The sequence below is a fragment of the Glandiceps talaboti genome, chromosome 3, assembly GCF_964340395.1.
Source record: "Glandiceps talaboti chromosome 3, keGlaTala1.1, whole genome shotgun sequence".
NCBI classification, from domain to species: Eukaryota; Metazoa; Hemichordata; class Enteropneusta; family Spengelidae; genus Glandiceps; species Glandiceps talaboti.
The window spans coordinates 26289745-26316152 of record NC_135551.1 but is presented as its reverse complement, the minus strand read 5'-3'; the positions used below and the strand labels follow the sequence as shown (position 1 = coordinate 26316152).

General features: G+C 36.6%; 1 protein-coding gene across 1 annotated transcript; it reads left to right on the top strand.

Moving 5' to 3' along the window:
- Positions 1-1992: 1992 nt before the first annotated feature.
- On the top strand, positions 1993-25152 carry LOC144433296 (DNA polymerase theta-like). Its single transcript, XM_078121603.1, has 24 exons — positions 1993-3394; positions 3815-4188; positions 5376-5532; positions 6268-6394; positions 7402-7744; positions 8422-8587; positions 9258-9470; positions 10126-10268; positions 10792-10979; positions 11768-11915; positions 12544-12862; positions 13218-13461; positions 13936-16943; positions 17369-17497; positions 18362-18510; positions 19419-19572; positions 20274-20434; positions 20898-21077; positions 21341-21638; positions 22259-22507; positions 22726-22910; positions 23705-23816; positions 24193-24462; positions 24908-25152. Exons 1-24 carry the CDS (start codon positions 1993-1995, stop codon positions 25150-25152), a joined length of 8964 nt encoding a protein of 2987 aa, XP_077977729.1.
- The last annotated feature ends 1256 nt before the right edge of the window (positions 25153-26408 follow it).

Below are 26408 nucleotides of genomic sequence, written 5' to 3'. Positions count from 1 at the left end.
TTTTTTTCCAAAATGACCCCCCAACACACACACACACACACACACACACACACACACACACACCTCACACACACACACACACACACACACTTATATATACATATGTATAATATATGTTTTTATAGGTTTTACTATAATGATGTTACTATAACACCATATAAATATTATTGAACATTTGTTATCTATCAAGAGAATGCATTCCTTTTGGTATTGTTATTTTCTATATACATACTTATCTAAAATCTATAGAGCATGTAATTTGCTCAGGGTATCTCGTTACAAATCAATGGGAACTATAAATACTTGCAATTAATACATCTCTTTCTATAAAAAATAGTTTTTACAAATATAGCAAATGTTGACAGAAAACAGCATAAACTAATTTCTGATAATGCTACCCATGGTACATGTGTCTGTTAGTGGTATTATACACTGAAATAAAACACGATGTTCAATAATTCCTGGTGCATTTCTTTTATATGGGCCTTGATCCTGAATCCAAACAATAAATAAAAAAAAATAACAATGTAACAAAAATTGTACATTATTTTCAATGATTTGTTTATGGCTTCTGTTAATACATTCAGATGTAACCAATACCACACATTTCTACAATTTCATTTAGAACAAGGTTTTGATCTTTAAGAATGAAGACAAATTGATTAAAAACACAAATGGCCAGCTCAATCGCTAAGTTACAACTACTGTAGTGAACAAAATGACAGATATAACCCTAACCCCAACCCACCTTACACACAACTAGCCATTCTTTAAATACTATATACCAAAATATGGTCACGAATACTTAAAGATACAGTTATAATCAGTAAAATATCATGAAAAATATTGTGAGTGGGATATTTTTTGTGAAATGGTGTATTTACGTGTGAAGTATGCACGATATCCAGCGGGAATCAATGGATTGTATGGTCGCCCTCTATGACAATAATGACAAGTAAGTACTTCTCCCATGATGCACCAGGATATAAAGCAATATGGCGGTGATTTCAAAATAAGGACTGCAGCTGGCTGGTGGCAGAGTGGTATGTTATGAAGTTGAGGGGAAGTCAGGTATGGTATATTTTGGCCTCATGAGGATAGTTTTTGGCAGTTGTCCTGAGTCCTGAGTACCTTTTTAAAGATTGTACTGTATATCACTACAATCACAAGCTGAATAATTATTTCCGGGAAAAAAGGACTCCATTTAATTTGTTTTTTTGATATGACACAGGCTAGTCCTAGATCCTGCTTGTAAACGGAATAAGTCGTCCCTTCCTGAGGGTCATGTCAGTAATCTAGACCCGTGCGCCGTCTGCAAGAAGGACTAGACAAAGGCAAGGAGCTAGTCCTGCTTGCGTACGGAGTAAGTCGTCCCTTCATATCAGTAATCTAGACCCGTGCACCGTCTGCAAGCAGGACTAGCATGAAGCAGCTACAAGCATTTTACCTCCATGGTACTACTAGACCAGCTATACACTTTGGCGAGGTATTGTTAGAAACAAATATTTATTCACACCAGCTGTGAAGCTCCTAAATTTGTTTGTTTCGCAGGATATCTTTTGCACTGTACAACCATAGACAATAGAGAGGGATCCCTCTCTATTGTGTATGGTACAACAAGCCTCTTCTGTGGAAATTTGTGTAGATCGGTCACGATTTTGAAAATTACTTTTCTGGGTCTCCTACATTGTATAATAGTATAGGAATGCAGCTAGGATAAAATTAACCCCACTACACCTTTGCTCCCCTTTATACAGTCCAAAATGGCAACATACATTACATGTAGAGTGAGTAAAGTAATTAATACTAGTAGTAGTACCTTGGTGATGTAGTCTCAGTATTTAAATCATGACAAAAGATATTTTAATTATGCATGTCTATGCTGTGTTGTTGTTCAGGTGGATACATGTAGAGGTTTAGCAGGATACAGGAATGTTACGATGACAACAGACTGAATATTGATGGTATGAACCTGTAGCTAGGTGTCCAATAATGAAGAAGCTGTCACAAACATGGCGGCAACAGAAGCCAAATGTCGGTAACTATGGTAACAAGGGATTGGTTGGTACTGGTACCAGCTATTATGAGCCAATGGGAAGTGAGACGAGAATGGAAAGATCTACTAAGTGTGAAGAAAGAACAAAGACAGTGGTGACAACAGTACAAAGGAGAAAGAGGCTCGGCCAACATACTGTGTTTGTTGCCAAACCAAACATGTGCAAGTTTCAACCTCAAGTTGACAAAGCATGTGATGGGTCTCGAGATCAAGAGAAGAAAGATAAAAATGTATTTGCCATACCGAGAAGATCACCTAGGTTACAAAATGCTAGCCGTTCAAGACTTCCACCAAAATCTGAAGATGGGTTTCCCAGAAACTTACAGCAAAACAAGGAAAATTTTCCCAGGGCTGCAGGCAGCACTGAGGATATGGAGAGAAGAGACTTGCTTTCTGTGAGTTCTTTATCAATTGCCAGTCTTGAATCTGATTTGGATGAAGATGTCTTAATGGCAGCCAACCAAATAGAGCAAGATTACAATACACATTTACATAACAATGATAGTAACCAAGGTAACAGTAACCAGGGAGGCAGCTCTTCTATGGTTTCGCAACAAAAAACTGATGAACAGAATCATGGGAATGTCGATGTTTATTGTTGCACCCCTAACAGGAACAATGCAGAAGATAAAAGCAAATGTGCACCCAGTATGGGACATAAAAACACAAAGTTTGACAATTGTACTAAAATTGATAAACCAGAAACTCGACAGCATCCATCTTGTCAAGTTAGCAAGCCCAAACAACAGATGTCGCAAGTTTCAACAAATAAGAGTAAAATGCAAACGCAGTCGAACAATGCTACTGCAATTTCCACCAAGGATAAGTTTTGTCATAATAAACCAAGAATTAACAACACCACTCTAGTGAACCACACCAATGATACATTTACAACCCAGTCGAAGAAGCAAATCACTTCTAATGGAAATTATCCACACACATGTGAAAACCATGGCATGAAGGAAATACACGTCTCAACTGTTGATAGAGACAAGACATCCTCAGCAGCGACAGGAAACAATATTAACATCCCTAAGACTCACAAGGGTCGGACAGACAAAAAAGGAATCCCACCAGTGTATGACTGCCCTCAAGTGGCAGACAATAGTCAGGATGACAGTTTACCATCGATTGTCAATCCCAAACAACTATTCGCAGGAATTTGGCAGAACTCAGAAACTGATGAACATAGTGAACAACTCACTACAGTACACTGTGTTGACTCACAAAGTCCAGGTTATAGCAGTGATAATAAAATTACTAATCGAGAAAAAGCCAACGACAAGAACTTGGCTATCAGTACAGCGGATAACAGCAATAGAAAGGGAACTTCACAAGGTAATTATGGCTTGATCTGGGTTTATCTAATTAATCAGATTTTAAATAAATAAATAACTTGTCTAACTCGCACAGTCTAAAGCCCAGTTGGTTTAGGATTAAAATTTAAGGTGTATCTGACTGACACCTACATTTTAATCCTATCCAAACAGTTAGCTGGAAGAGTGATAGAAAAAGTTGGTTCCTGAACAAAAGAATGGCCATAGTTTCACTGATAAGATGCTACAAGAACCTGGTATGTGTCATGCAATAAAATGACCCTGGTTGAATAGATGCTATCAACTTACTAAGTCACACAGTCTTAGCTGTGTGTGTACAAACCACACAGTCTCTAGTCCAACTTTGGATTAAGATTGGGATTAACAATTTTGTATGTCAGTGGAGTTCATGGACATTACGTATCTTCATTTTTTTTTGTAGGATTCCCTACATGCGTACTTGAAGCCGAGAATGTAACACTTGAATCTCAGACCTCTGTATCTATCAACCCAAATACTTCTCCATCATCATCAACACCAAACAAACTGTTACTATCATCTTGGGGTCTTCCTGACGTAGTCTTGAAGTCTTACCACAGTAAAGGTATCACTCAGATGTTTGATTGGCAGGCAGAGTGTCTGAGTCAGGAGAGAGTCTTGTCTGGTAGTAATTTGGTCTATTCAGCTCCTACTAGTGCTGGTAAAACCATGGTGGCTGAGTTGTTGATATTGAAGAGAGTATTAGAAACCAAGCAAAAAGCTATCGTTATCCTTCCATTTGTCTCTGTGGCAAGAGAAAAAATGTTCTATTTACAGGTAAGTGCATTGATTGTCTTGAAAGACCTCAGGTCTGTACTCTGAAGGTAGTTGAACAAAAACCCTCAATCATCAGTGTGCAATCTTTGGTTGTTTGTAATATCAAAGGAAAACTCAATGGTCTAGCAGCTACAGGTTGGTGCATTGATAGCTAACATTGCACTAGTCTTGCTTTTAGACCCCTCAGGCTATTCTGCTCACTGTGGTGACCAAAGGTCGCTAGCATTGGCCCTCGATTGCACCTTTCAGAAGAAAGTCCAAGATCTAGCAGCTAGACCTACATTGCTGCAATTTGCACTACAGTAAAATGTTCTACTCACATTCTTTCAAAGTCCAGCAAGTCTTTGCATCTGACTATTTTCATTGAATAAGGGGATCATGAGATCAATAGTTCAGGGTAGTATAAAAAAAGGTAAATACTTTTAGTTAGGCCTTAGATGCCCCCCCCCCCCTCCGACTTCAATTAGCCAAAATTGATAATTATTCAGACAGCACAATCAATTTCAAATCAGTATATAGTAGTACATGTACATAAATATACAGCCAGTATGTAGAGAGGAAAAATAGATCTTTTGTTGACACTTTACTGTACAAAATGTATTTCTGTGCCATACATTTACAATTTAATAGCATAGCAAAAATTTTATCATTTCTCAATTTGGTGCTACTTTTAGAAATATTGTAGGGGTACAAAACAGATACCATTAAAAGTACAATGTATAATCCTTTTTGTAGGATGAGACGTAAGATGATTCAAACCTCCCCCCCCCCCCTCCCCAAACTAAAAGAGTTTAATTTTTTATCCTACATTGAACTATATCAATCTCCTAACAGGAAACCCCATTGCTTTTAATCTTCCTCATATAATAAGCGCAACAATGTCTCTTTACAAGAACAAAAATTGGGCTGTAATATTGAAAATATATTGAAAATTTCTCTTCAATCAGTAAATATAACCTGATACAAATTAAATGTTTGTATTCCGAGAATGAAAGGAAAGAAGGAATTGCATTATTTTATAGACTTTTTTATCTCAAAGAAAAGTACCAAATATAGTGCAAATAATTAGCAACCAAGTCTAGTAAGTAGTACAAGAAGTTTACTTTTCGTTGTGTATTTACTATTTGATGTATTTGTTGAGAATAATTTGCTCTTGATATATGATTCACAATGATTTAATGTTGCAGACGATGTTCCAGGAAGCTGGTGTCAGAGTGGAAGGCTATATGGGGAACCAATCACCAGCTGGTGGCTTCAATACTCTAGATGTAGCTGTATGTACTATAGAAAAAGCTAACAGTCTAGTCAATAGATTGCTGGAAGAAAATAAATTAGATCAACTAGGTAGGCACACATATTAGTTTGAATATTTTAACCCTTAGCATGCCATGTACAGTATGCCTATGACCCCCTAGTACAGTGATTTTCAATACATTTTGTGAATTTACTGAAACAATCCACACCCCTGACCTTCAAGGGAGAAAGACCTAATTTAAAATACAAACCTTTTTAACCACATGTTTATTGTTAACTTAAACTTGCAGTGCAGCAAGGTACAAAAAGTGAATTTCAAATCATGTTACTCATTCAAATACTTGTGAAAGTCTTGAATGGCCCAGTATACTCACTGTTATAGAGGCTAGGCAGTCTATATAGATGAACACCTGAAGCACATCTTTACTATTTTACAGTTTAAGTTATATTTCATCAAATTGAACTCTTCCCAGTATGTAAAGTGTTAGATTGGATTTGTTTTGTCCATTCTAGGTATGATTGTGGTAGATGAATTACACATGGTAGGGGACTCACACAGAGGTTACTTACTGGAGTTACTACTGTAAATCATATGTGATTTGTTTTGTTTATTGTAGGTATGATTGTGGTAGATGAATTACACATGGTAGGGGACTCTCACAGAGGTTACTTACTGGAGTTACTACTGTAAATCATATGTGATTTGTTTTGTCTATTCTAGGTATGATTGTGGTAGATGAATTACACATGGTAGGGGACTCTCACAGAGGTTACTTACTGGAGTTACTACTGTAAATCATATGTGATTTGTTTTGTCTATTCTAGGTATGATTGTGGTAGATGAATTACACATGGTAGGGGACTCTCACAGAGGTTACTTACTGGAGTTACTACTGACCAAGATTAAATATGTCAGCAGTAAAGTACAACCTAACAACACCTCCAATGATAGGTATGTATCATCACAATACATCATAACATGTACTATGAAAATCTGATCAAAGGAGAAGTTGATTTTGCTTTGTTTTTATTGCATTTATTATCATCTCTGCTTTTGCTTTGCAACCTGCTGAAATATTAGGAGGTTTGGCCTCATACTTGGCCCAGAATCCATGGGGATTTTCTGCTCTCACCTTTCCCCTACCACACCTAGCGTTTTGCTAGTGACTGTTAATCATACCTAAACTTACGTTATGATTTCCTGCAGTGATGATTGAATATATGGTAATTATGTTTACATCATAGCTGACCTCTCATAGTTGGTTCTAATCACATGATGGCACTGTTGACGTCGCCTCATAGTGGGGAAAACTTTAAAACCCAATTTCAGAATTTACACCTGATTATTTGTTTACTGTCTAATCACATCCTTCAAATAGCATTTTGTTGGTACAAGGGACATACATATTGATATTTGTACATAGAAAGACACAAATTGATGCAAATTTGAAGTACTGCTATACAGATAACAGTAGTCTTATCTTGTGTACCAGACACTAAATCAACTTCTTTTGTGTACATTTATGGTTGTCGGTATTTGTGTTTCGGTATCTGTTCTGTTCTTTCTTGGACATTTATAACCAGTGCAACATTTAATATGTTCCGTTTGTTTGTTTGTAGCTAGACAACAATTCACCAGTAGTGAGCCTATGTTTCTGTTGTCAACAAGAGGCGAATAATCAGTCTTTAAAAAAACCCAGTTCAGATGACTATTACATGTAACACATTGTGATACACTTGGCATGTCTGTTAGTGTGAACCAAGTGAAATACAATTTTATTCATCACCAGAAATGGTATTTTTTATAGCGTTATGATTCGGTCTGCTCCATCGCAGAATATTTCAAAGGCCTGGCAACTGGTACACTGTTGTACAGATAGAAGCAATCAGAAATTAAGAGCTACATAAAGCCTTTGAATGGTTTTACATAATTATTATTTTATGATGACATTTCTACAGAACTGAAAACAAGACAAAACACAATCCCATCCAGATAATCGGCATGAGTGCCACCCTACCTAACCTTGACCTTCTAGCCAAATGGCTGGAAGCTGACCTCTACAAGACAGATTTTAGACCAGTACCTTTAACTGAATGCATCAAGATTGGTTCAACCATCTACAACTCTGAGATGAAGAAACTGAGTGAGATCAGTGAAACCATGCAAGTTGCTGGAGATGATGAACACATTATCCCGTTATGCTTTGAAACGATATCACAGGGACATTCTGTATTGATATTCTGTCCCACTAAAAACTGGTGTGAAAAGTTGTCTGAGATGATAGCTAAACAGATCTATAAAGTATTGAGTGGTGGCGGTGTCATCGCAGCTGGGTTTACAAATGCAGGTATGTGTTGGTATCTAACATGTCTGTTTATGTTCTATAATGTTATATCACCTAATGTTACAGATAGTACAAATGTATGTTTGACTCTACTATACATTATACCAAAACTTTGGATTATGTAGGGCTTTACTATTGTCTTCATATTATTACTGTCTTATCAGTGCCAGTGGTGCCATGAAGATCAGATATAAATATTCATGTGTTCAAGAACTTCTCCTATTAGCTACATGTATGCCAACATCAAGCACACTTAGACTATCACAAATACTCATTTGTTCCATGGACAATCAGAGATTGGAACAATACATGTATACCACCGGAAATAATTAACATAACAGATCTAGAACTATTCAAACAAGCAGCCACAACTTTCAACAGAACACCGGACAGAAACATCAAGGACTAACACAAAGTTAGCTAACACAACATTCTACTCATTTTAGTCAAATATGGGACACTGAGTTGTATATTAAAGAAGAAGCTAGTCAGGCGTTGTCTTTTGGAAATTTTCACAAAACACAATGCCTACATTTGTTCCCGTGATCTATTTTTTTGACTATTGTTTTTACCTTTCTTTGCTACTTTATTGCCATTGGAGTCTTATTTATCTGGATAAATGGCATTGACTCAGCTTCTTTCTAATCCTCCAGGTTTCAGGAAAGCATCTGAAGTACTTCCAACTCAGTTCAACAGAGAAGGTTTAACTGACGTGATAGAACAATTGAAAAGAACTCCTGTCGGTATAGATTCTGTGTTGAAGAGAACAGTGCCGTATGCTGTGGCCTATCACCATGCAGGTTTGTACAACAACTATATCTCTTATTACAATCCCATCATTTATTTATGCACTGTGTTTACATCTGACCAGTCATCAGAAATATTGCCTTGAATGTTGATGACAAGCAAGCTAAATTGCACCTCCTGTTGTTGGTCTTGGAAAAGTTTGTATGTAAACAGATTTGTATCTGCTGCCATTTGTAAGAGTCTGAGTTTCTGAGATTAGTGATCTCTGCAATGTTGCTGTATCATATAACTGGTGATACCCACACCTAAAGAGTGTTGTGTTTGTACATAGCCCCTCCACGGTGGAGGGTCTATGGTTTGTACTAAGTTGTGTGCGACAGTATATTCATATAGGTCTCTTTACACATATACTACATGTTTAGTTTATTTATTTGCAAGAGCTCTCTAACTATTACAACAACCTACTATTGTTTCCTGTTTAGAGCCATAGAACATTACATAGTATTGGATTTTGGCTCTGTACAAATTATTTGATTGATTGATTTAGTAAAAAGGTATTGGTACTTTTAAACACAACATACCAATGAAACTTCATTAACCAGCTACTAAACCAACTCAGTAAGTAAACTCAAATTGTTTTGAAAAAGTCATTCTAATGCACATTTCAAAGTTACGTTCCTTTCATGTAATGACGTTGACGTGCAAAATATATACTGTTTGTAGGTCTTACCTTTGATGAGAGAGATATCATAGAGGGCGCCTTCAGACAAGGAATGTTAAAGATTCTGATAGCAACATCAACATTGTCATCCGGTGTCAATCTACCTGCTAGGAGAGTTATAATTAGAACACCAATGTTCAACAGAAGTGTTTTAGATACACTCACATATAAACAGATGTCTGGCAGAGCTGGTAGGAAAGGAGTCGACACTCAAGGTACAAAGTTTTTATATAATTTAAACTACTTCAGTCCATACGACAAATCTTGATTGAATTGTATGAGTGATTTAGCTGAAACATACTCGGTAAATTATCTGTGCACTAAGCTTTTGGTTTTTGATTGGTTTTTTAATTATTTTTAAGTTCAGATGTACGGTACTACAAAATATGATTCCAGAGCAAGGCTATTAAGTTTTTGATTGCTTCAGTCTGGTACTTGAACGCTCACCATATGGTGATCCAGGTTTTGCTAATATAGGGACTGCGTGTTCTCCTTGAATCTTTTTATTTTTATTTTTTTTTTTTTTTTCACTATAATTTATTTATTTATTAATTTCTTATTTATTAATTTCTTTTTTTTCTTTCTTTTTTTTTTTTGGGGGGGGGGGGGGTTGGGAGTTCAATAAATAGAAACTTAATATTTTACCTCTGTATCAAGTGACTTTATTTTAATCAATTACTGGTACACCAGTCAGGTTATACTATGATATGTTGTTCAGTTTTGTGATCACAACTTATTGTTATTGTCTCCATGGATCTCATAGAACATGTTGACTTATTGAGGTATACTATACGTGTATACAGTCAACAACATTCCATAGTTGAACCATCATATCATGTGTTCTCTAATTGTTGACATTTTAACTTGAAGGTGAAAGTATCCTAGTATGTAAGACAAGTGAAAAGAGTAAAGGAACCACACTACTGAGATCACAGCTTCCCTCGGTACAAAGCTGTCTCATCAAACAGAAAGGAGAAGGAACCACTTCCAGCATGAAAAGGGCTATTTTAGAGGTTTGTCTTATTGGTTTCTGATGATGGTGATGGTGCTCATGTCATCAAGATTTATAGCTCTATAATCACTATGACTATAGAGTCACCCAACTGAACAGGATCATTTATTATTTATTTAGCAAGTTGAACAGCAATGACAAAAGTGTATCAGCTTAGTACCACATAAGATAAAAAGTTATACACATAATATGCAGGTCTATCATAACAAAGTTGTACTGAGCATTTGATGATTGGGCATGTCAACCAGGTCAGAGTGACGTCTCATATAGGTTGAATTGAAAGCTTGTGTAATAAACTTTTCATCATACCCTGGTAGTACTGGTGCTATTTGTCATCTGTTGTTATTTTGCTAAATTTTTGTTCATTCTGAGCAAAGTTTCAAAATATGAAAAGCAAGATTGAAGTCTATTCTAGTATATAATTGTTACAATATTCTATTCATCAAACTAGTATATAGACCGTTGTAATTTCAATCCTTTCTGAGAGTACCTGAATTATATCTTTGTACACCTGTGTATCCTAGGTGATAGTTAGTGGAGTGGCATCAACACCAGATGAAGTGACAAGATATGCTGGTAGTACATTACTTGCCGCTAGTTTGGATACTCAAAGTGATCAAAGTAATGACAACACACAACAAAGTATACAGTGCTGTGTTAGGTTTCTAGAAGATAATGAATTCATTCGACTTGAAAGGATCAACAATGGTGAGTGTTATTTGCAATGTTTTGGGTTTATGTTTTGTATTTTTGTAGAGCAATACTCCAAAATTGGTGTTTCAAGTTGGAATTTTAAATTGAAATGGACATGGGCCAGCTGGTAACACTACTGAGATATGTCATCCAGTCAATAAATTCTTACATAAACTTTATCTAGTATTTAAATTTTGTTGATATGTGTATTGAAGTGAATGTAACATCTCCTCAGAGTATAGGTAGATTTATGCATATGAATTTCTCTATGATCAATATGACACAGCCATTTTTGGTCGTGCACAAAAATTACATCATATCATTGATTTGGTTTGCCTAACTGGTATGCCACAGATATCATGGTTACTAGTGATGAGTAAATATGGTTATGTAATGCTTTACATGAAACAAAATAATACTGACAGATGTAATTTATATCACACCCATGTACCTTTCAAGAGGAACGCCACTCCAGGACATAAAGGCATTTTCATAAACTTTGGGTTCTGAAGAGCCATTTCATGATTTCATATCACATAAATTTCACTCGATTACCAAATTGAATTTCATTCCACCTTCATTGTTCTAGCAGTGTTCTACTCCTGCATCATGGGAGTTAGCAGACATGCATATATGTATTAATTGAACACTGCATATCCATGACTCCTAAGTGCTTATTACCTTCAGAGAAAGTCATGAATGTGCATTGTTCATCTGATACATATGCCCACATCCGTATGATGACTTTCAACAACCAATTAAATTTTCCAGGAATACCAAATTTTGTGTTGTTATTTCAGATGAAAGCAGTGTTCAGAAATATCATGCCAGTCAGTTAGGTTCTGCCACACTCTCCTCATCACTCTCTCCTGATGAAGCTTTGCTTGTATTTGCTGAACTACAAAGAGCACGGAAGAGTTTTGTTCTTGAAAATGAACTCCATATAATTTACCAGGTTTGTGCATTGTTGTATAAATGAATATTCTATTTTTACTTTGTATGAAATGACTCATTTATTTGCATAAAAAGGAGAGGACACTCACTCAACAGCCTATCTCTGCCAATGCTGAGCAGTTCTCCTAATAAGGTTGTCAGTTGCACTGTTGAAAAAAAGCAAAGACAGCGACAGTGCTCTCAAGGGTTGGAGTTTGATGGCTAAGGCTAGCAATGTCAAGCGCCTCTAAATTTGCACTAAAATTCAGACGTTATTAAGTTAGATATCAAGCTGTATCTGTTGTAATCAACTTATCCATATCTCAAAGGCAGTCTTTCCACAAAATTTCATCTATATCTGAATCCACTAATGCATTTTTCTAGATACCTTGTAAATAACAAACAAACAGGTGTACACAAAACCTCTGTTCAACCCTGATTGGGGAAACTAAATGAACATTGAAATGTACATTTCTACAATGTATTATTTTGCATTCAAAGTCATTGCTTTGTGAAGACTCCTAGAGAATCCTGTAGGCCAAACTTGTTGACAGTCAACCAAAAGCAATTGACTTTGTAATCATTATCTATCCTATGTTATGTTACTTTAAATTGACAATACCTGTGACCTTTGACCTCGACTTATTCAGGTCACTCCTATATATGACCAAGGAATTTCCCCCGACTGGTACCAATATCTCGCTATTTGGGAATCGCTCTCAACCGACAAAAAACGGGTCGGTGAACTGGTAGGAGTAGAAGAGCGTTTCCTTGCTCGGACTGTCCAACGAGGTACATCAACAGTAACCACCAAACAACAGAGATTGTTAGCTATACACAAACGATTCTACACTGCTATGTTATTAGAAGAACTTGTCAATGAAGCACCATTAAATGTACTGTCCAGAAAGTATGGAGTCACAAAAGGACAGTTACAGTCTCTACAACAATCAGCTGCTACTTTTGCAGGTAAATATCAAAACAACAAGACATAGTAAAAGTACAAATATACTAAATATTAGTCTAAATATAAAAAAAAATATTGTCACTGTGATTTTCATTATGTACCAATTGTATTACAAAGAAGATATACTAAGTATTTTTGTATTTTGTGTGACAGGATATGGCATCTTAATATTTTGCATTTTATTTTTAATTTCTGTCCCACTTCATTTCTTTTTCATTCCATTTTCACAATCTCAAACTAGGTAAAAACAACTGTTATGAAAAAGAATTACATTCCAGTTACAGCAACGAGTTTAAAGAAAATACCTTCAATTTCATGATTGGTGTTTAATGTAATATCTTTTTTTTATATTCTCAGGTATGGTGACTGTATTCTGTAATAGACTGGGTTGGTTCAATCTAGAGATATTGTTAGCTCAGTTCCAAAGCAGATTGAATTTTGGAGTACAGCGAGAACTGTGTGAGTTGGTACGTATATCTCTACTGAATGGACAGAGGGCCAGAGTTTTGTACAATGGTGGTTATCATTCATTGGCAGTTATAGCTCAGACCAGTCCTACCGACATCGAACACTTGCTGAGGAACGCTGTTCCATTTCAAAGGTAATGTCAAATACTAAACGAATGTTTTTAGACTTTTGATTGATATCAAGGCTGAATGCAGCACGGAGATGAATTTCACTGAGATATCTCCAAACTTTGCCATATTATGGAAGCTTGCTTTTGATCTTTTTGGGAAAAAAAATCCAGTTCTGAAAAAACATACTAGTGTATCAATTATTTCCTGTACCTATATCTGAACAGTTGATTCTCTTTTGGCCAATATCTTAACATTCTCCCTCCATCACACATCTGTGCTGCATCTTCCTCATGTGTTACTCTGTTGTTGTTAATGGGTAAAATGTGAAATTCTGTTTACATTTTTAAGTTCTTTTCACACTAATCAATATATGGAAAAGATTGACAAATAAGTTACTGAAAATTCAAAGTATAGGAGTCGCATCATGGAGTTTGAGCATACAGTTCAGTCTGAAAAGTGATGTGTGTTACAATTTGGTCTTTGTATTTATGTTACAGCACTAGGAAGGCTGACCATGAAGAAGAATATGAGGCAGCTGAGAGGAGAAAATCACGCTGTATCTGGGCTACTGGCAAGAAAGGGTTGACAGAGTCTGAGGCAGCCAAATTAATCGTATCAGAAGCCAAACAACTTGTGCAGCAAGATGTAGGCTTACTGGGTATACAGTGGAAACCAGGTAATGTTAGTCTGAACACAAGTACTGGAGGGTCAAGGTCAAGGATGAATACTCCTATTAATGGTCCATCAAAGTCAATGTCAAGATCCTCTAGTGAAAGGAAGGCTATCCTGAGTAGGGTTAGGGGAAGAAGGAAAAGCAAGTCACCAAAGAATGAAACCATGAAATGTAAAAGTACAGATGATAGAACTGCACCTGTTGTTATTCTGTCACCACCTGGCAAATCTAAGAATGTTGCATCTGGTAGAAAACAGACCGTCACCGTTGACATCCATACAATGGAACAAAACTCAGATGGTAGTAACACCAAAGTAGGAAGCTTGACTGCTTGTAAGGCACAAGTAATAGATAGTGATGATAAAGTAAAACCTGGCAATAGTGATACTGGTTTAACACGACATAGTGCTACATCTGAACTGATTGGCTTGCATCAACCATGCCCACAGCAACACCAACACTCTGATCCATGTATTCAGAACACTCACATTGTTGACATCTGCAAGACAAGACAAACGATTCAAAAGAAGGCTGGTTTACCATCTGATTGTCAGAAGATGGGTGACAGAGTAAGACAACACAAAACTTGCTCCTCTGAAGTTGAAGAGCTATGTGAAAGCAGAAAGAGAAAGTTAGCCAAGGATGAAAACTGCAGGACAAGCAATTCTCGTAGACTTGATGAAGCTCTGGAACAAGTAACTGCTAATGAAGAGCAGGGAGAAGAGACAGCTTGTAAACAGGACAAATCATTGAAAGCCAGTCTAGTCATTGTAGATAAGCTGTCAACACAGATGGATTTAGAATTACAAGACAAAAATGGTATTTATGATCAGAATGATGAAAGACGTCCAAACCAGAACCTAGACATGGCTACAGGTGAAGATAACTGTGCATTGCAGGAAAACAGACATGATGTAGAGAGTCTTGATATGTATGATGACATTGATATTAGTATGGCTTCCATAGATCATAACCTTGAACTTGGAGCTGGAAGGACAACGGAGATGCAAGGTGTCCAAAATCAGCATCCAACAACTTCAGCTGATATGGAGGTCGTAGACACACAGAGTTTGTACTGTAGTCAGGACGTGAGTATGACTTCAGTTGACTCACAAGTTATGAAGTATATGTCGAATTTCTGTACACAGAGAGATGTCAATTCTGAGCATGTGTCACCTAGTCACAGGCAGGATATTGCAATCTCTACATCATGTGCTACAATGCAGAATAAGGATGAAACAACGACCATGCTGTATGCACAACTGCAGAAACAAGATGTCAGCATGGCTGGTGAAAAAGACAGTAAGAAAAATGACAAACTAGGAACTGAACATCTCGTATCAAAACATCTGATAAACAAGATGTCTGAGTGTGCTTCTCCCTTGTTGGTTGTGCCTGGACCGACAAATCTTAAAGCAAACAATCGAATGAACAGAAATGTATGCCCTGAAGGTGAGGCTCCAAAAGATGGATGTTCCTACGACAATTTGCAGGAAGATTTGGTACTAGCTATGGATATGAGTGAGACATTCCATAGCACCTGTACAGATAATGCTGCACTGACACAGAATATGATAAGCAGTACTCCAATTCAAAAAGACAATGAGAACGTCCACACACCAAAAATTAGCCTGTATAGTCAGAGACTAATTGAAGTACAAGAACAGACCGATGTCTTGGATAGCATTAGTCCCGTACCAAGGGGAAATCTAGGAATCCAAACTAACAAAGATCAAGCTGTAGTGCCATATTCTCAGTTAGCCAATGACCTAGCCATAGCTGCAGATATGAGTGACTCGTTTTCACTCAGTGACATGGGATTCACACAATCTGTTCCAAAGCTCTGTTTCGATGAACCAGATGTACAAAACCCCAGCATTAACATACACGACGGCATCAATGCAGTATCTACAGAGAGTGGAACTAATCATGGCCATGTACAAGTTTCATCTGAAGGTACAAGTACTGTGAAAGATACATCCAAGTTTAGTCCTGGTACTGTGGCCATTCTGGATATGTTTGCCGGGTACAAAAGTCCACCAAAGTCAAGCAGAAAAGCCATCTCCACTCTCGGCAAGACTCAATCAACTTTGAATCAGCAACAGAAAAATGAAACTTCTAGTAGCGTAAAAGACATGACCTCAAAGAACCCCAGTAGCAGTGGAGTAGTTGGCAAAACAAGGCGGAAACGAAAAAGTGATGAAGGAGATCCCAGGAAAGCAAAACACACCGAGGACCTTGTCAGTCCAAAACGTAATTGCCCAAGTGTAACAAATGACAGTGGGAGTGATGTCATTCCCCCCACTCCACCAGATGAATGCAGTCTTAATAAGACACCACAGTTTATGCGTGGCACAGAAGGCTTTGCCAACAATCGATTCTCACCCTTCTTTTTGAGAACACAAAAGACTGCAAATGTTAAAGACACTCATAGAAGTGTTCAAGAAACAAAATTACTGAATTCCAATATAAACACTGTTGCTCAAATAACACATCAAGATGATGTAGCTACACAGCAGGATTTGAATCTTTGTTTAGACATCAGTACCCAGGACCTTGATGTCTCACCTACTCCCAAAATGCCATGCACCAAAGAGCCTGATGTTTTACCCCAATCTCCAAAGATACAATGCACAAGTGAACTGACACCATCTCCTAGCATTCCTTGCACTGATGGTAGTTTTACCATTATTGATGTGTGTGCTGATACTCAACTATTTGAGACATTTTTGACAGAATGGAGAAGTAAAACAAAATATTCACTCTCTGTGGCCTGTGAGAAACACTGCCCTACACAGCCTGGTGGTGGTATTGGTGCTAAATTCAACAAAGGTAGGTCACCATGATTTTGCCCCCAAAGATTTCTTCATAAAATCAAAGATTTTTCATCCCTACTAGAGACACAATATTGGTAATTTTGTTTCACTATTTCCCTCTTGTGTGATAACTTGTTGTTTATTTGAATCATTACAAAGTTGATTTGGAAGACACCCAGATGGATGTCTAATTGGCTTGGTATATGTTAACCTTCCATTCAAAGTAACACTCTTGTTGAAGTTCTGTAATTGGCCAACAAATGCCTACAAGTTATATAACAATGTTAAAACTGCTTAAGGTCCAAACCATACATATATCTTACAATTTTAGTGGTATTTTTGACAACGTCTAAAGAACCGCTTACTAGTCTACTGCTTAATATGATCTGTCACTTGTATTCATATATAAAATTTTGATAATTATTATTTTTATAATTATAGCTAAAGTAAGTCATTCGCCTGTTGATGGCTTTCTCGTGGATGGTGAAGACTTGGTATTGACTGGTTTGTCTGTATGTTGGGGTGATAAAGATGCTTACTATGTCAGTTTGCAATCTAATACAACTAATGGTAAGTACTGTCTGTATGTCTGTCTGTCTGTCCATCTATCTGTCTGTATGTATGTTGGGGTGATAAAGATGCTTACTATGTCAGTTTGCAATCTAATACAACTAATGATAATTACTGTCTGTAAGTGTCTGTCATTCTACCTGTATGTTGGGGTCAGAAAGATGTATTTTAATTATGTCAATTTCCAATCTCATGCAACTAATAGTAATGGTAAGTACTGTCTGTCTGTCTGTATGTTGGAGTGATAAAGATGCTTATTTTATCAGTTTGCCTGCCTGCCTGCCTGCCTGCCTGCTTGTCTGTAAGTCTGTCTGTCTGTCTGTAAGTCTGTCTGTCTCTCTCTTTTTTGGGTTATCAATGCATAGTATAGCCTACCGTCCAAATCAAATCTTAGTAAGTACATGTAGTTACTGTCTTTCTGACAATCTTGGCATTGTTTAAGACAAAGACTGAAGATGTGTTTAGCTCCTAACTGTGTATGTTTCCCAGAATGCCTCACCCAGTGTATAGCAGGCCTCATTCTTCTAACCAAGATTTGCTAATATATTTAGAAAAGTTGTGCAATGTAGCATTGGTGAGAATGAGGTCCCTAAAGATAATGGAATGTAGCTAAGATCAAATCAACCTTGCCTTTGTTCCTGTTTAAAGCAGTAGAAAACTGGAGTACCAAAGAGAAACCTGAATTGTTTGGTAAGGTCAAGCTTAGCATCACCCTTCAAATCTTACATACAGATCTGGTTGATTATTAATCAAACCCAGCCAGTGGTGGGCAAGTTCAAATCCAAACTATAGTTGTAACAGTCACACAAGTTAACCACATGACCACCGGCAACCCAATACTACATGTACTTTGTTTGTCTGTAGGTGATGTTGATGACAGTATGGCAGCCCCTCCACTGGATACCAACCTTTCAGTGACAAAGAGATTGGATAGAATTAAACCTATACTAGAATCATCACAAAATAAACATAGACAAACAGTAACTAAAGTACTCTATGGTGCCAAACAACAGGTAATGATAAATTTATATCATCAGTCAATTGTCATAGCATCAACTTCCTAAACACTCTTTCTCAGTGATGCGGATCACTTAATGTTACTACTCAGACTAGCAATTGAGGTTTTGGTTTTCCAAGATAGACACAAACTAAAACTATTGTTGTGATATGTTGATCACAGGATGATTAGATTCGCACAGCAGATGCACCACTATCACTCACTTGTGCAACCTACTACATCAAACAATAAATTTAGTTAATTTAGTGTCTATCTTGATTGCTGGAGTTGTACAACATGTCAAGCCTATGCTATGTAAGTAGAACTGACCTAGAGAGTCACACAAACCAAATTTTGCATCTTCTGTGACATCTTTTGTTATGACTTACATCTTTAAGACAATGACAGCACAGATTGTACAGTATTGTATATTTGAAACTATCTGCATTGATCTATATGGTGACAGTTTAGGTCCTCTGTATAGGAATAAAATAGCAAAAGAAGAACATTAGTCAGAATGGTTGGTGACAGTGACTGTCATTTTGAAGACTGAAGACATTACAAGATTTTGCGCGCGCACACACACACACACACACACACACACACATACACACTACTACTTCTATTGTATTATCCAGATAGTCTTAGTCTGCTATTGCTTTTTTCACAAAGAATGCCATTGTATATCTCTCTGATGTGATTTGATGAGTGACAGTGATATTGATAGTGTGTTCACTGTGTATCAAACCATGAACACCAACTGTACTTTCATAGCAAGTCAGTTAGATCAATATTCTAAAACAAGGTTAGCTGATAAAACAAACAAATAACCTCCTACCTGAATCATAATGTTAGAAACCTAATACCCACTTTGTATTTGCACATTGTCAGATGTTCTGATCATTTCTCCGCTTTTGTTCACAGTTCAAGATTTTATCTACCAGCTGTGGAGTTTTACTAAGTGGTAGATGTCAAGACCCAAAGGTAGCATGTTGGTTACTTGACCCAGGGGTCAAGGAGAAGAATCTACACAGAATGGTTCATCAGTTTCTACCATCAGAAAGTCACCTACTGGAAGGTAAACAAACTCTGACTTTTGACTCTAGTTGTGATATACAGTATTAATATCTTGTGTATCAAATATGTCAAGTAACACTATACAGCAGACAATATGACTAAGAAAAAGTAAGCTATACATAACTATACCTACCTACCTACCTACCTACCTACCTACACCTACACACACACACACACACACATACACACATACACATACATACATACACACACACATACACATACATACATACATACATACATACATACATACATACATACATACATACATACATACATACATACACATACACACATACATACATACATACATACATACATACATACATACATACATACATACATACATACACACACATACATGTACACACACACACACACACACACACACACACACACACACACACACACACACACACACATGGCTGGCTGTTATGTATATATACATATATGCCTTATTTGTGAGTGTTAGTGTAAATGTATGCTGTTCTTGCTTCTAACTTTCTCATGTACATGGATGTTGTATATTAAGTAGTACACTAAATGCTGTCCAAATCTGTGAATTTTTTCTTCTTCCAATTTGGGCGATGCATATTGACTTACTAGCAGTTGCATTGTATTGTTCTTCCTGGAGTGTATCAAATATTGTCCAGTTGAATAATTGTGGTGGTGTTGATTATTTGAGCAATTGGTATTTTCTAGGTATTGGTGGTGGTATTGGTACTGGTGGTCTTGGTGTGGTAGTCCAGAATCCAGGTAGTGCTAGGATGAGAGCCACGGTAGAGTCAGTTACAGTATTTGCATTGATGAATCAGCTGACATGTAACTTACAAACTGAAGGACTGTATAAAGCTTTTACTCAGGTTAGTAAACATTCTCAGTTGGAAAATAATCTTATGCCTGTAATGGTGTACGATTAAGCTAGGCAATCCATCGTCTGTAATTGTGTTACAGAAAAATACTCAGAGATGACTGCCCCAGAAAATTATAGAGTTGTTCTAGAATTGCATATCTACAATGTGAAGATGTATGTTACAGTGTGGAGCAGTTCTTATAATTTCTCTGTTTCTCATACCTATATATTTCTTGGATCTGACCAAATGTTTTTTGAAAAAATAATGGCCTGGCTAGGTCAGTTAAAAAAATACACAGCTTCACTGATGGTAAAGTGACAACACCATATATGTCACTGTGTCTTGGTGAAATTATCCTTTATCACTGAAATTCAGGATTTTTTAATAAAACAAAATGTTCATAGTATCCTTCTGATTTCATGTTTTCATGACAATTTTGAAAGAATTTTTTTTTCTACTTGTGTGTATGTAGGTTGAGATGCCATCGTTGATGACTCTAGCTAGAATGGAACTCAATGGTATGGGTTTTAGTGACAGGGAGTGTGAAACACAAAAAAATATCATGATGGCCAAACTGGCTGCATTAGAAGAACAGGCATACAAGTCGGTCAATCACAGCTTCTGTCTCACATCACCTGATGACATTGCCCAGGTAAGTAATGTAACAAATATTTGGATTGGTGGAGTTATGAAATATGATGTATTAGAATATAGCCCTGATATACCTTCTTTTTGAAAAATGTGGTATAAATTGCTCATTTCACTGTAATCTTTCAAATTTACATAAATTTGTATTCCCTGTAACAACAAGAAGTTATCCAAAATATTTATCAAATATCCCCCCCCCCAAAAAAAAAAAAAAAATAAAAAATTCCCCCCTTTTTAACACAGCTATACTTGCATTTAAATCACCAGGTTCTGTACGTCGAATTGAAGTTACCTCCAAATGGTGATCCAGCAATGCCGCAAAACAGGAGAACTTTAGGAACAACCAATAGAGGGCGCCAAAGACTCCCCAAGCAATTCAGCACAGCTAAGGACATACTGCAGAAACTGAAAGCTTTCCACTCTTTACCAGGAATCATTCTAGAATGGAGGAGAATCAACTCAGCTATGTCCAAAGTAGTCTATCCCTTACAAAAAGAGAAAGTGTCTAATTGTAAATTACAAATGGATAGAATCTATGGAGTGTGTCAGATACATACTGCTACAGGTACGACTCTCGACATCCCAAACTTTTATATGCAAATGTTTCAATTATTGTATACTCTTTGGTTTTCTAAAGCATTTAGAATAAAGTATACCTAACTTTGATCTTTGATTGTAGCATTTTACCGACGAATTTTTGCAATGGATTTCAGGAAAGAATTGTTTGGCAAGACCAAAGCCTAATCAGTAATTGGTTACAACCCTTTGGAAATGGTGCCCTCATATGTTGCATTTTAGAAATGTTTTTGAATCACAATGCAAGTACTGTTAGTAAACAATAACTACAAAGTCATGAAGCTTGGGGCTAAAAGGGAAGAATTGAAAGAATTGTTTTTCTCAGCATACAATTTACTGAATGCAATGATGACAGTGGTTTTAATAAACTCACTATACCAGGATGTGATATCATGCACATAAATAAACACGTACGCACACACACACACACACACACACACACACACACACACACACACACACACACACACACACACACATGGAAAGCAGTAAAATACATCAACTCTTTCAAAAGATACATTTACACTATGCATTTAAGACATTGGTCCATTTTCGATAATGTCAAAATAATAATGAACTAAATATGAAAATATATTGTTATCTTTACAGGTAGAGTTACTATGTCAGAACCCAACCTACAAAACATACCCAAAGACTTTGAGATAGAGATGCCAACTGTTATCGGTGAAAGTCCAACCCAAGGCAGTGATTCTGTTAGTATGGCTCACACTGGTAAACGTCAAGGCAGGGCCAGTAGGACTAGACATAGACAGACCACACAGTCCGCTGGGTGTACTGATGGTGTACAAGGCAATGCTTTCTCTGTTAGTATGAGACATGCATTTGTACCTTACAAAGGTAAAGATAGACACTATAAATGATGTATAAAATAATATATAACCTATATGTTCATCAGGCAGAAATAATGTGTTCAAGGTGGGCTTAATCAGACACTTAGTGTTGTATTTCACTAGTCATTCTTGAACAGTTCTTGGCATTGGTTTGTTTGTTTCAGGAATTTCTAGATACGTCACCCATGTTTCAGTTCATTTGTACTTTGTATCGTTGTCTAATAGGAGGTGTTATGTTAGCAGCAGATTACTCCCAACTAGAGCTACGTATCATTGCCCATCTATGCAAAGATAAGAAATTGTTAAGAATACTGAGCAGTGGTGGCGATGTATTCAAACTGATTGCTGCTGAATGGAAGGCACTGTCACCTGATGAAGTCAATGATAAACAAAGACAGCAAGCCAAACAGGTAAGAACAGTCAGTGTTTCACTAAATTAAAACATCAAATTCATATCCAGTATATTTCAACAAGTGAAGTCAACTCGGAGGCAAACTTGGAACCCATTACTTGTAATCTATTAACCTCTGTATAAATATTATCCTGTGAGGTACTTTCCAAATTGATTAGGCTAGAAGATAATAATAATAACGGTAATAGTTCATATTTATAAACTGTCTTTCATAATGGATGTCATCAGTGTTTTTGTGATGGGTGGTAAGCAGGTCAAATCTACCAGGATTTTCCAGTCACTTTACCAGGGTTCCCCACCAAAATTGTGGTATGTGGTATGGAAATCTTTTGCAAATTTTACCAAATTTCCCTCCTGTATTACCGAGGGGTTGCCAGACCTTAGCAAAAACACTGGTAATGATCGCAGCTCTGTACAATTACCACCCTTGGCACAGATACCTATATGTGTGCAGTTGCCCTATATAACTCCCTGGGGAGCATACAATTCATTGCAGCCTCTGTAAGTGCATAGGATAAACCATTCACATTGCAGCATCTATCCTACCAGGTCCCCAATTATACAGCTGGGTTGACTGAGGCACAGTCATGGTTCAAATCTTGCCCAAGGACATTATCCACTCAGAAACAAATAGCCATGGCGAGACTTAGACATGCAACAAGCAGTTTAAAAGCCAATCCACTTACAGTAACCATTTGACCATCATGACTCCACTATAGATAATTTCTTGTAAGCTTTCCTTCTAAGGGTTTTTTTCTTCTGAATATACCCTCTGTGTTATTTCTTATGTAGGTTTGTTATGGTATGATCTATGGTATTGGAGCCAAGGCACTGGCTGAACAGTTGGATGTATCTGAAGATGATGCTGGTTACTTCATTGAAAGTTTTAAAACTAAGTACTCAGGTGAAGAATCAATATCATTGTGTTGCTGTGTTTTACTTTTTGTTTATGTCTGTACACAATCATGGTACTAATCGAAAAGTCCAGTATAGGCTTATTTCTACCCTTAATACCCTTGTGTGATTACTGCTATCAACTTGCATATGATTTTGGAAGATAAAATAGCACCTCAACAACTTTTTCAATTTTGAGATGTTGTAAAGACGCTCTACTGCACTAGACATGTTTTCAGCTATTTTGGGGATTTCCAACAAAGATTTATGGGAAAAACCTCAGGTGATGACATCACAAACAACACTGGTTCTTACACTTATTTGGTCAGTTGGTAACTTTTCTCTTATTTTAAGCGTCATTTTCAATGAATCACCTTGTCTTGCAGGATTGAAAACATACATGAAAGAAACCATCGCGTTCTGCAAGGAACACGGCTATGTGCAAACTATTCAAGGCAGAAAGAGATTTCTACCTGCCATACATGATGCTATCATTCACTCTAGAAACCATGCTGAGAGACAGGCCGTCAACACCACAGTTCAAGGCTCTGCTGCTGACCTGGTGAAAATTGCAATGGTCAATATTGATAACAAGCTGAGTGAAGTATTCCCAGCAACTAAGAAACCCCATAGAGTGAAGAATGAAACTAGTAATGGTAGGTTACAATGCTAGTTATGGAATATAGGCAAATACAGTTACTCAGCAGAGCCAGTGTTCTCCATGGATGTCAGGGATAGAGGGGTGACTAATGTGAAGAATGCTGGTCTCAAAATATAAGTTATGCACCCTTGTCTGTTTTGTAACCTGGACAAAGTGAACAAAACAAGTAACATTAGAATCAGGGATGTTAGAGTACTGTCTGTGTAATAAAATGGTTGTTATGGACTTTGATTAATACAAAGTTGTCACATGGAAAAGCTGAGTCCAGTAATTAGAAAGTATAACAGTCTAGCAGTGGAACTATTAATTCTAGCGTTAACATTGACCTAAAGTATATGTACATTATACAGGTATCATTTGTGTTGATGTCTCGCAACCAAAACAACAAATCCTTGACTATCTTTATAATAAAATTGTATATACTCATGCTACTGTTATAGATTCCAACTCCCAACGACGAAGAAGCAAGCGACTACATTCATCAATCGTTGGCAACCCCTCTGGTGGCTATCTTGTCCTTCAGTTACATGATGAACTGATTTATGAAGTCAACCAGGAAGACGTTCTCCAGGTGGCACAGATTGTGAAAACAGAAATGGAACAAGCTATAAAGTTGTCGGTTGCACTTCCAGTAAAAGTTAAAGTTGGACCAACATGGGGACGTCTAGAAACATTCTCTATGTAAATAGATCATCTGTTGATATCTTTGTAGAATACTTGTATTGTTGCTGGGCATTTATGTAGCTCTTTTCGCAAGAGAAGTTTTTTTGTGAAAATTCATTTCAGTGTATTGTATGCTATCAACAGTACATTGAATACCAATGGCCTGCTTGACTTGATTATGTTGCTAACCTTCCTAATCTCAAGGACATGGCTTGCAGGTCGGATATTAAGAATAAGTATTCAACATGCAATTAGAATGTACATAATTTATTCATACTACACTTGTGATAAGATAAGAAAATGAATATTTCCTAACAATCCTGATAATTACTGATTTCAGAAGGCAGAACAATCACACATCGACAAACAAGAAGGCGTCAGAATTAATTTATGCCGACATGTCATTTTTATGGAATCTAATAAAATATTCCACCATATTTCAAAGTTTGAACTGTAGAGAGGTAGTTAGACAAAACTCTGTTTCAGTTTTCATGCCTTCTACATCAACTTCTGTGATTTTGACATACACTGAAAACACTGGTACTTCATACAATGGGATTCAATCTCATTCCAGTAATTGTAATAATTCCTACACCTAGACACAAATTCCACATTAACTTATCAAAAAATGAACATTTATGAATGTCAGATTACAGGAAGAAGTACTATGTCTTTCAATTTGATGATTTTTTTTCATAGATGTTTACATCATACAATAACTAAATCAAATATCTGATTCTGATGCAATACAAATTGTTTCCAAATGTTGAAATAAATTAATATTTGCATTCCATTCTGGAGTGAAACTTACAGATATATTGAAGAAAAACCTAGTTTGATAAACTTAAGTTCGGATTTAAATTAAAATCTTAAAAATGTGAATATAGTAAGTAATGCATGATGTTTTCAAGTCTCATGCAATGTTTTTTGTTATGAATTACACAAACAAAACACAGACGCTGAAAGCATGCATACACACAAAATCATACATTTTAGCTCACTGTGTATACATCAACTTCAACATCAAGATTCAAACAAAACTGTTTATTTGTGTTCACAGTGAAATAAAATGTAACATTTCATGTGTGAGCATGCTATCAGTACGTGTATTTCATTTGTGTAATTTCTAACAAAAATTTTTGTGTGAGACGTAAAAAAAAACATGCTGCCTGACTGAAACTCCATATCAACTCTCTGTAGTTTGGTCACATGTAAGTATTTTATACTGCATATATTTCAAAATTTTGGAAATTTTACTGAGCCAACATTTATGAATTC

Excerpts from the sequence above, each read along its gene's own strand:
- LOC144433296 (XM_078121603.1), top strand. The coding sequence starts at position 1,993 with ATGAAGAAGCTGTCACAAACATGGCGGCAACAGAAGCCAAATGTCGGT. Across the intron at positions 3,395-3,814 it reads TAGAAAGGGAACTTCACAAG|GATTCCCTACATGCGTACTT; the intron begins GTAATTATGGCT and ends TTTTTTTTGTAG. Across the intron at positions 22,508-22,725 it reads TGCATTTGTACCTTACAAAG|GAGGTGTTATGTTAGCAGCA; the intron begins GTAAAGATAGAC and ends GTTGTCTAATAG.